We start from the raw sequence: 12,149 nt of genomic DNA, 5'->3' as shown, positions 1-12,149 counted from the left end.
ATCAGAGCAGATGGAGAGAGATGATTTTTCTGTTTGGAGAAATTTTAAGTAGCTGAAAGTGGAGATGACTTGGAAATGCTGTACAGAAGCTCCCGATAAAGACAATGAGAGGATTTAGAGATTTGGAAAGCACTTGCTTAAAGTGGAAACTGATGGTACAGAAATAACTCCCAACTATTGAGTACGACTTCTCTCCCCCCTCCTTTTAGCAGCTATTGCTGTCATCACATTCACTGGTACCAATAGCTGTTGAGGAGAAGGGTTTTCTTACGTTTGTATTGTAGCTGGGTAGATAAAAGATTTAAACCCCAGAACTAAAAGTACAAACCCCAACAAACTTCAAACCAGACTCACTGTTTTGGTGTCAATTTCGACTCAGAGGAACCCAACAGGACAGGGCAGAGCTGCCTCTGTGGGTGTCTGGGATTGCAACTGCTTCTGGGAGTAGAACGCACCGTCTTTCTCATGGGGAGATGAGCGCTGGCTGGTGGTTTCATCTGCTTACCTTGTGCTTAGCAGCCCAACAGAAAAAGGTTAATTCATACTGCTTATCTGAAAAAATTCTTGAATATTTAAAATTGTGAATAAAGAAGGTACATTTTTTAAAAACTGGACTATTAGGTAGCCCCTAAAACATTATGAAACAAGTAACTCACAAGGACTCTCTGAATTTTATTAATTCAAATAGACCGCTCTTGACTAAAGCTTGTTACAATTTTAGACCTCTTCTTTGAGATGACAATACTTGATAGAACAAAACATTAAATAAAATAAAAACATTTCTGAGGGACATTACTTCTGTTTTTAAAACTGTGTTCTTGATTTTAGGTGTCCTTATGTCAGCTCTGGTTCATAGGGACCTGATGTACAACAGAACAAGACAGTGCCCAGTCCTGCTCCCTCCAGCCTCAGACTTGTTTTGAGCCCATTGTTGAACCACCCTGCCAATCCATTTCATCGAGGGTCTTCTTTTTTGATAACTCTGTATTTTACTAAGCATGATGCCCTTTTCCAGGGACTGGTGGCTCCTGAAGGAACCCTGATGCCTTAGTGCAGCAGTTCTCAACCTGTGGGTCATGAACCCTTTGGGGGTTGAATGACCCTTTCACAGGGGTTGCCTAAGACCACCGGAAAACACATATTTCCAATGGTCTTAGGCACGGTTACACCGCTCCTTTATCCGTCTCTGGGTGTGTCCGCCCACATACAGGTATGCTCATATGCAAGTACCCGGCATGAAGACTGTTAGCCACGCTACACCATGCTTCAAGACAAAATTTCATTTATTTGTAATTAGAAATAAATATTTCATAATATATAATTATGTATCGTTTTTGTGGTTAATCACTATGCTTTCATTATGTTCAATTTGTAACAATGAAAATACATCCTGCATATCAGATATTTACATGACGATTCATAACAGTAGCAAAACTACAGTTATGAAGTAGCAGTGAAAAGAATTATATGGTCGAGGGTCATGGCTTTAGGAAGGTTGCGAACCACTGCCTCTAGAGAAAAGCCGTTACTCTAGAGAAAGATGAGGTTGTATGCTCCATCAAACCTTTCGAGCTTCAGAAACCCAAAGGGCAGTTCTCCTCGGTCCCCGAGTCACCGTCAGCTGAGTTGCAGACAGCATTGCACTTCAAGATAGATCTTAAAGTTTATTTTGATGATACATGTGACACTGTCCTTGTGAATGTGCCATGTCCTGCGTCGTGGGCCCCGTGATTGTCCTGTTCAAATGGCCAGTGCCAGTCGATTTAAGCTCAATAATGCCTAGATGTTCATCTTCGAGTTTTGTTCCATTTTTCATGATTTCCAGCTTTCCCTGCCTCGTGCTTTGTACATCGAATGCTCCACCTATCAATGGACGCTTGCAGTTGCTGTCTTTCTCATTTTGAGTTCAGCACGCAAAGATCTGGGTAGCTGGGCTCCGGGCACGTCTTTAAGGTTGACTCTGCTTGAAGGAGACAGCTCTTCCCTGGTCATCTTTTGAGTGCTTTCATCCTGAGGGCTCATTTTCTGCCGCTGTTTTTGACAACGAGCCACTGTTCTTCATAAGGTGTCCAGTGCGTCGCCCCTCAGCAGTGACTAGCTCTTCCCTTTTCACAGTCTGTAATCTCCTCTGAAACCTGCCCACTGTGGGTGACCTCTCTGGGCTTTGCCATCCTGGGGGCATCGCTCCCAGGACCACAGCGACATGAGCGCCAGTCCGACTGATGGTAGTTACAGCTCTATGTTGCTGCCACCTCAGACATTAACATCAAGTACGCTCATGGTGTCAGCCAGGTTTTGTTTTCCTCTTGAAAACAGTGCTCTGGGTACTCTAGCTTTGACTGTGGATACTCTAGTTTTCTCGTAGGCAGAAAGCCAGAACAAGCTATTTGTGTTAAGTTAACTGACTGACGGTGACCCCAACATGTGTCAGCAGAACTGCTCTTTGAAGAGGTGGGTCACTAGACCCTTCTCCTTGGTGCCACTGAGGAAACCCACACCTCTGGGCTAGTGTGTAGTTGGCATAGCAACAAAAGTAAAATGGGCTTTCTTAATGGCGCAAATTAAATAAAAAATAGCTCCCAAATAATCCTAAAGTCTTCTGATACTTTCACATTTGCCAACTCAGGTAGTAGAAACAGACTTACGTACACATGAAATCTATTCGCTTTGCCTCTGTTCCTTACGCTTGCTTAGCTTTGAGCAAGTTTACCTTCTCTCTTAGGCTGTTCCTCAACACTGATCATTTTCTAGTTCAAGTGTTAATATTTTGTTAAATGAAATTTAGAGTTTTATAACATGTTTTCTATACCTATGTAAATAAACACTGTAAGTTGATCCATTCTGCTCATCAACGCTTTGGCTGATTTCTTTTTATCATAGTCAGAGAAGAAACATGTTCATGTTGTGGCATAGAGGCAGCCATCTTTTTTGCTGACAGATTTTATTAAGGGTTTGCTAAAGAAATCTTTAATGCTTTCACATACACGTCTGTTGTAAGTTCAGCTCTTTAGGAGGTTTCAGTTTCACCGTGTCGTCATTCTGCTTTGTATTCCAGATAAGAATACCGCATGCAGCTTGCGCTTAGTCTGTTATTGATTCCATTTTACAGGTGCTGGTATTGACTTGTATGTGCACGCTTTTTTGCAGGTTTCCTTTGTTAAAATTCAAATAACATGTGTAAGTATTCTTTTATCTTTTGCTCTTTACAGCTGCGGATTTATTCACAGATTTAGAAAATGCATTTCAGGGAAAAATTGATGCAGCTTATTTTGAGACCAGCAAATATCTATTGGATGTTCTCAATAAAAAATATAGCTTGCTGGACCACATGCAGGCAATGAGGCGGTACTTACTTCTGGGTCAAGGAGATTTCATAAGACACTTGATGGATTTACTAAAGTAAGGAAACTATCTGTTTTGAATTTCATAAATGTAGGGTAGTGTTAACCTGAAAAGATCTTATAATTTTGGAATATTTATTTGAAGAATAAATGGCATTAAGAATGAGTGGAATTTTAACAGAACATATTTTTAAAATAAGAAACAAAATTAAAAATTTTAAGAAAAATTTTAAAAGTTAATATTCCCATTTATTTTTGTTGTGGCGATAGCAAAGCATGTAAATTTCTTGCGATGCTTTATTAATAGTAAATATTTATTTTCCTTGTTAACACTGGCACTTAAAACTTTGATCTATAGGAAGTATATAATGTATTCAAATGAACATTTAAGTGTTACTTTGAAATTAACCAGAAAATAAAAATCTGTACTTGAAACAACTTTTAGTTCTGTGTTTTTAGTTTATGTTGTTTCATGTCAGAAAAAATAATTTTACCTCTTCCTTCCTCCTGTGCCACTCTGACATTTCTCATGGCATCTGACATGTTCTTCCCTCATCCGCGGAGACTCAGACAGCTCTGAGTAACAGCACATTATGCTCCTGTCTGTAAAAATGATCCTGATCAAGGGGTGCTGCCCCGAGCCACATGGGCAATGTTGGGGAGTTGAATGCAGACATAGGGGCCACAACACATGACAGGGTGATTTCACATGGTGATTTTACATAAGAGTAGCTTATGCTATTAATTTTTTATGTTCCATTAGGACCCTTAAAATACTAAGTTACCTTTAAATTATGCCTGGGATAACCAGCCAATTGTTTTACGCCTTTGTTTCTCACAGTTCATGCGCATCGCCAAACATAGGACAATGGAGATGGGGCCCTGTGCCCACAGTCACTCAACTGTTATTGAGTTGTTTCCAACATATTACAACCTCATGTCCAGTGTTTTTAATTCAGTAGATGTAGGGTAGATTTAAAAATTTACATTTCTAACGTGTTCCTAATTGATGACGAAACTGCTGGTATAGAGACCACTTTTTGAGAACCACTGTGTTAAACACATAAGCTATTATATAATAACTTATTTTTTGGAAACCATTTTATTGGTACTTCATCTACATATCATACAACTCAATAGTTCATTCATATTAAGAAGAGTTGTACAATCATTACTACAATCATTTTTTAAAACATTTTCTTTATCCTAGTACTCATTGATATTAGTGTAATTCTTTTTTTCAAATTGTGGCAAAATATACATAACAAAGCATTATAATAAGTTATTATAGATTTATCTTCTAACCGTAGTCGATCTTCAGTCTGAAAAATAATAGTGTTCTGAGGTACATGGACCAGCAGCTAAACTTTTTCTATATGTTTATGAGTGACACTCATATTGTTAGATCAGTTTGTAAAAGTTGTTTATCTGCTAAACCTAGAATGCTTTGTGATTATATTGTGCACGTTAAAGAAGAGGTGTTCTGTATATAGAGTTAATTACTGGTCATGAGATCAATACCTGTTTGAAGTGTAAGTGTTGATGACTTGTAAGGGATAAAACGTACTTTAAATTTTATAGGGCTAAAAATGTGAGTATATGTTAGGGTGTGGGATATACAAATAACTTAATAACTCATTAAGTTATTGTGAGGGAAAGTGTGGGTGAAGGAGTTGACCCATATAGAGATTACTAAGTCATTTCTGGGTCCATGATAACATGTTTTGTTGCTCATTTAAGTGATGTAACATTTGCCTCTTGCTAATTGTGAATATTTAGAGCATCTCAGTTTTATAATAAAAAAAAAGGTTTTTTTCTCAAAGGTGTTTTAAAATTTTTCATAAGTCTTCAGTTTGCTTCATTGAGAAAAGTTAATGTGTATCCTTTTTTACCTGGCCTCTGCACATTTCACTCTCATGGGCAAATTTGTTTTCAAGGGACTTTGAATTGTTAGGGTTTATATGTACTAGGGGTTTCAAAACGTTCCTGCCAAAGTGGAGTTAAAAAATAATGTAATGTTCCCACATAGTTTTGAGTCCCCTTTGTATGCTTTAGGATGAACTATATAATCTAAATGTGATTAAATTTTGATCAGAGAAATGCTATTACCATACGTACTTGTGTATAAGCCGAGTTTTTCATCACGGTTTTAATGCAGTTTTTGTGGTAAAATTAGGTGCCTCAGCTGATATTCTGGTTGGCTTATACTCGAGTATATAAGATAAATCCTTAGAAATGCAGATACCAGTAACCTTTATGATAATGCAGCCATTCTTAAATTAGTTTATTAACTGATGATTTCTTTCTCTTCTTATTGGAGCTCATAACAGAACTCATAGTAACTTCTATTACTCATAAGATGGTCTTAACTTTGAAAATTTTATTTGCTAATATGTATAGCACATGTAATTATTTTCAATATAAACTGAATCAAAATTTCCCCCCCCCCTAGATTTTACTATAATGTTTTGCTTAGTAATTTCCAGGTAATGCTATGAACTATGTCCTACCATATTGAGGTTTTAGTCCCATTTTTGTTCTGGATTCCCATAATTGTAATGATTACTTTTTGTAGTATTTACATTTCAAGTTCATTGACAAAGTAACATTTTCTGTAATTTAAAAAATATTTGTTAGACCAGAGCTTGTCCGTCCAGCTACTACTTTGTATCAACATAACTTGACTGGAATTCTGGAAACTGCAGTCCGAGCAACCAACGCACAATTTGACAGTCCTGAAATTCTCAAAAGACTGGATGTTAGGCTCCTGGAGGTATTGTTACTTTCTCTGTTTGAAGTGACACTTTTCTGGGGTAATGGATCTCTCAGACTAGAGTGTTGTAACTGGCATTTTTCATGTTATTTAATATATAGCTGATCTAGTGTTAACAGTCATTATTTGGAGGCTGGACAACCTGAGTTTGAATGCCAACACTGAAAGGTGATATGTGAACTTAGGCAAGTCACTTCATATTGGAACTTCACTATTTCAGTTTACTCATATCAAAAAGATGACGACAAAGAACTTAACATGATTGTTAGGTTTAAACTCGAGAAAGTACAGAAAATTTGAAGTCCTTGGTAGTACATATATAATGCTTAGTAAATCATAGTTACTGTTAATTGAGCATTTGATAGGAAGCCCAACAGATGCTATATAATATTTATTTCTCAAAATAGCATGTTTTTAGTTCTAGTTTGGTGTAAGGTAACTTTTCTTAGGGGCATGGATATAGAAACATTATTATTTACTTAGTTATAAGAAAGGGTCATTATGGAATCTGTTTTCTTAAAATACTGACTTTTCAGAATTTGAAGAGTGGTATAAAGCAATGTTTTTTTTGGTAGTATAGATGTGATTACTTTTAAATATGTAATTACAGTATTCATTAAAAATATCTGTTCCTTCTAGCTTGAGTCATTGTCTAAATGTTAAAAATACAGGAATTGACAAAAAAGATGATGTGATTCCCTGCTCTCCTACAACTACACAGTCAAAAATATTAATCAGTCTTCAGAGAGAGTGCTGCGTTTTCTCTGATGAATAGACAAGTACATGCACAGCACTTGTAGGAAGTGCTGCAGTTACCTGCAGTTCGGCTTTTGTTTCAGGTCTCTCCAGGTGACACGGGGTGGGACGTGTTCAGCCTTGACTATCACGTCGATGGACCAATTGCAACTGTAAGATTATCATGATTATTTTATGTGTGCACTGCTATGTACAGTGCTAAACGCTTTGCTGTTTGAAGATTGGCTTCTCGAAGAAGTCCTCATTAAAGTGATCACTTGACATCTGGGGTATGCCCACTGAATGAATACTTAAGCCAAAATTGTATGTGCGCATTTTCATTAAGGAGTGTTAAGATGCTCTATTATTTTAAGAATTCTCAATAATATCATTTGTTCTAGTATAGAATTCACCAATTACTTCATAAAAGGATTATTCTTTTTGTTCCATTATTAAACTGTAGCAACTAATTTAGGATAATTTGCAAGGACCTGTAAAGTAAATTGTACTTTAGGGAATTGTATTTTTAGTACTTAAATAAAATTTGATATTTATTATTCATTTAATCTGATGAGAAAATGGCCTTGCTATTGTTCTTAGTGCTTTTACCATACATAAATAAATGTAGGATTTCTTTTAGCAGTTACCAAATCATAAAAGATGGACCAGCAGAGTTGTCTTTTTATATATCTGCAATTAAAGTGCTCCTTCTTACTGCTGGCTTCTCCTTTGGTCACACTTGAATAAATTCTCATTGACAAAGATATCGCTCTGAATTGGCTTTAGTTATTTGTATATCAATTATTGAAAAGGCAAATTGCGTTTTAAAACATTGCAAATATTTTAATATTAAGTATTATCATTTATCTCTAAAATATGGTCCTACTCATGACTGCTTCCCCATGCACCTCAAAATGTAAATCTTACCTTCTGTTAGAAGAATATTATAGAGGATACTTAGCTTGTTTTTACCTATGGGTTAATAGCTGTGCCATCGACAGATCTATCTCCTGTGAAATGTTAGCTATTGACACACATATCTTATGTATAAATTCCCAATGTTTAAACTTTGCCAGGCTATAGCTACTGTATTTTAAAGGTAGAACTTCTCTTAAATTTATTTTTTTTGTCATACTCAAACATGTCTTTTGTCCTTTGATTTATATCCTAAGCAGTTTTAAATAGTTATAACACAAATGGTATTTTTAAAATTAGAAACTTTACTTCCTGCCCTTTTAGCATTGTAGATATTGCATATTATTGCCCTGGTATAAAAATAGCATAAGAAAGTCAATTACCTTGATTATTTCATAACACGTAGTTGTCTTCACAAATAGTATTGATCTAAGCACACGTGGGACAATAATTGTAGTAAGCTGAAAATGGGCTGTTTGTGAAATACTGAATAATATTGAAGATCTTTCTAGAAATATTAAATGTATGCCATATCTTTGGCATAAGCGATTATTTGCATATTGCTATGATGGTAAATATTAGATTTTTATAAAGCTGATTAGTAGAAAGATGCAAACATAGAAGTTTGTACAAACTTAGGATAGAAATAATGCCAATAGAGGTCAATTTGCCAGTTCCAGTGGATATCTGGTATTTGCTCTTTCAATTATAGGGTTAGGTTATGTGCTGGTTTGGGTATGCTTTTAATTTAATTGGTGTATTGATAATTATGTTACTCTATAGTCAGAAAGACTCAGACTAATATTAGAAATTGAAATACTTTTAATTTTCAGAGAAAAAATTAAATCATGTGCAGTAGTAAACAAAAACTAGGAAGATAAAGAGGACTATTGTGTTAAAAATACTTTTAAAGTTTGGAAGAAAATAATTTTGCTTTCTTTTCCTTTTAAATTTAATTTTTCATTTTAAATGTGTTCCTTTTCTACTTTAATTAGTTGGTGTTGTCACTTTTACACTGAAAGGAAGTATTCAAAAGCAATAAATATATTAGAATAATCAGGAGAACGTTTTTCAGTCTGAAAATTCTTTTAGGCTTTCCACCATGAGATTCACTACCATAATGAGCTATTGTTTCAGAAGAAAGTGTAGTCCTATCTCATATATCTCTCGGGTGGTGATTGAGGGTAGGGAACAACTTGCTCTACATTTGGAATTATAGTTGAGTTCACATTGTAGACTAAAATGAAGCTAGGTTTAAAATTGTCACTTCATAAAATGGTGAATAATGTTAGGTGCTGTTGAGTCGGTCCATCTCAGTGTGCACTGGCCACCTCCCCCCAAAAAAGAATTGAAACCCTGCTTGGTCCTGTATCATTCTCAGGGTTATTGCTATGTGTGAGCTCATTGTTACAGCCCGGTGTCTGCCTATCTTGTTGTTGAAGGCTTCCGCTTTTTCATGTGCCCTCATTTACCAAGCATAATGCCCTTTCCAGAGATTGATCCTACCTGATAGCATGCCTGAAATGCATGAAACAAACACTCACTGCTCTGGCTGTAAAGAAGCATCTGGGTGAACTTTTCCAAGATGTTTGTTCTTTTGGGAGGCATGGTATTCTCTGTGAAACCATAATCCAGTGGCATTTAGTCTTCTCGTCTTCCTTATTCACTGTCCAGCCTTTTCATGTGTATGTGGCAATTGACAGTATCATAGCTTGGGGCAGGTGTGAAGGCTGCAAGTGGCTTCTTTGCTTCTTAAGGACTTTAAAGGGCCCTTCTGCTATGACTTTGCCATTTGATGTCTTGATTAATGCTTCCGTGAACTTTGATTGTGGGACGGAGTAAAATGAATACATGCTTTCTAATACTGCAAGTTTCCTTAAACTATTCCTTGGCACATAAATATTCGATAAATATTTATTTTATAGAATGATACTTTTCTAAAATGTATTATATTAACTGCTTGCATGCTACTTAGAATTTATTAGAGTTGCCTTTTGCTGATTTAATTTTTTAGAAGAAAAAAATTGAGACCTGTGTTAGATATTCTTCTGTAGTGTAATGCTATAAACTTGTCTTCTGCTGTTCTTTTTAGGTATTTACTCGAGAATGTATGAGCCATTACCTAAGAGTATTTAATTTCCTCTGGAGGGCAAAACGAATGGAATATATCCTTACTGACATACGAAAAGGACATATGTGCAATGCAAAGCTCCTGAGAAATATGCCAGGTAAAATTAGATAGGCAATCAAAATAAATTCGTTAAATTACACACTGTGTTAGTCCAGGTAGACTAGAGAAACAAATTCAGGGACACTTACATGTGTAAGAAAGAGTTTTATCTCAAAGAGTAATTGTACATTAAGAAAACATCCCAGCCCAATCCAGATCAAGTCCATAAGTCCGGTATTAGCCCATAGGTCCAATACCAACTTATAAAGTCCTCTTCAGACTCCCAAAACACATGCAGTGACGCTGAATGCAGGAAGATCACAGGTCAGTGGGTGGGAAGTCTTGTAGATCCAGTGGTGTAACCATCTCAGCGCTGGCAGGGTTCTCCATGTGGCTCCTCCAGTTTCCAGGGCTTGGGGTCTATCAGCGTAGTGCCATGTGTCTTGTCAGTAGAACATCTCTCAGGGAGAGAGAGTGTATCTCCTGCCTCCAAGGAGGAATACTGGAGAGCCATGCCCACACAGGGGACTCATTGGCTGTCACCTGATTGACAGGATAGACTCCATCCCTTCTCTCTTAATCCTCAAATTGATATCAGATTATGTAACTGCCACACACACTAACCTTACATAGATTTACCAGAACATTGTGCTCAGTGTATGGTTTTTAGCAACTCAGATAATTATTTTATTGTTATATGTCAAGTTGGTGTAGCCACTTTGTGAGCTCATCTCATTGAAGGATTTCATGTTTCTTTTGCTTAACCTTCTACTCTGGCAAACATGATGTCTTTCTCAATGGTTTGGCCCCTGTGATAACATGTCCAAAATGCATAAGATGAAATTTACCATCCTTACTTGGAAGGAGAATTTTTGGTATTCAGTATTCTTTGCCAAACATCACAATTCAAAGGCATCAATTTTCTTCAGTCTTTCATATTCATTGTCCAGCTTTTTTCCATGTACATGAAGTGATTGAAAATATGATAGTGTATATCAGGTGTATCTTAGTCCTTAAACTGACATCTTAGATCTATTACACTTTAAAAAGAAATTTTGTGCAGCAGATACGCCGAATGCTATGAGCTATTTGATTTCTTGACTACTGATTCCATTGGTGTTGGTCGTGGATCTGAGTAAAATGAAATTCTTGACAATTTCAGTCTTTTCTCCATTTATCATGATGTTGCTTACTGTTCCAGTTATGAGGATTTTTGTTTAGAGTATGTTGAGGTGTAATTTATGCTCAAACCTATAATCTTAGCTCATTACCATTAAGTGCTTTAAATCTTCTGTACTTTCGGCAAACACGGTTGAGTCATCTGCATATTGCAGATTGTTAATGAACCTTCCTCTGAACCTGATGGCATGTTTTCTTTTCATATACTTGAACTTGTGGGATTATTTGCTCAGCATACAGATTGAGTAATATGGTGAAAGGATACAACCCTGATGCACACCTCTCCAGATTTTAAACCTCAGAGTATCTCCTTGTTTTCTTAGAATGACTGCTTGTTGGTCTATATGCAGGTTCCACACGAGTACAATTAAGTGATCTGGAATTCTCATTATTTGCAATGGTTTTGGAAGTTAAGATTTATATACCCGATTGCCTTTCTGTAGCAAATAAAACAAGGTAAAAATGTTTCGGATAATTTCTGCTTTTAGTCAAGATGCATCTGGTATCAGCAAGGTTATCTTTCATTCCACATTCTCTTTTGAGTCTGGTTTGAATTTTTGACAGTTCCTTGTAAATGTTCTGCTGTGATCATCTTTGAATGATCTTACCCAAATTTTACTTCTGTGTTACACTAATGATGTTGTTCCATAATTTCCTCATTCTGCTAGACTCTTTGGAGTTCTGCAAGAATATGGATGGATGTTTTCCGTTGGCGGCCATGTGGCTTTCTTCTACATTTCTGGCCTGGACGAGTAGGTGCTTTCAGGGCCTCATCAGCCTGTGGACACATTACAACCGGTGTTCTGTCAGGGTGTTCTGCAGCCCTGTTTTTCACTTACGTTTTCAGGGTTGCTTGCACTTCCTTCAGTAATATTGGTTCTAGATCAGCAGTTCTCAACCTGTGGGTCGTGACCCCTTTGGGGGTCGAACCCCCTTCACAGGGGGTTGCTCGATTCATAACAGTAGCAAAATGACAGTTATGAAGTAGCAACAAAAATAATTTTATGGTTGGGGGGTCATGGCATTAGGAAGATTG

At 36.6% G+C, this 12,149-nt stretch overlaps 1 protein-coding gene across 1 annotated transcript in view; it reads left to right on the top strand.

The window, feature by feature from the left end:
• The window catches only part of TUBGCP3 (tubulin gamma complex associated protein 3), a 97,201-nt gene that overhangs the window by 53,443 nt on the left and 31,609 nt on the right, over nt 1-12,149 (top strand). The window contains exons 14-17 of the mRNA XM_004704307.2: nt 3,210-3,399; nt 5,979-6,114; nt 6,954-7,022; nt 9,857-9,992. Coding sequence (XP_004704364.1) covers nt 3,210-3,399; nt 5,979-6,114; nt 6,954-7,022; nt 9,857-9,992 — 531 coding nt within the window. The remainder of the gene's footprint in view (nt 1-3,209; nt 3,400-5,978; nt 6,115-6,953; nt 7,023-9,856; nt 9,993-12,149) is intronic.

Source organism: Echinops telfairi, unplaced genomic scaffold, assembly GCF_000313985.2.
Source record: "Echinops telfairi isolate 266 unplaced genomic scaffold, ASM31398v2 ScPeMD7_7467;HRSCAF=8505_1, whole genome shotgun sequence".
NCBI lineage: Eukaryota > Metazoa > Chordata > Mammalia > Afrosoricida > Tenrecidae > Echinops > Echinops telfairi.
Note: the sequence above shows the minus strand (reverse complement) of the source record. Positions and strands in the feature narration are given on the sequence as shown.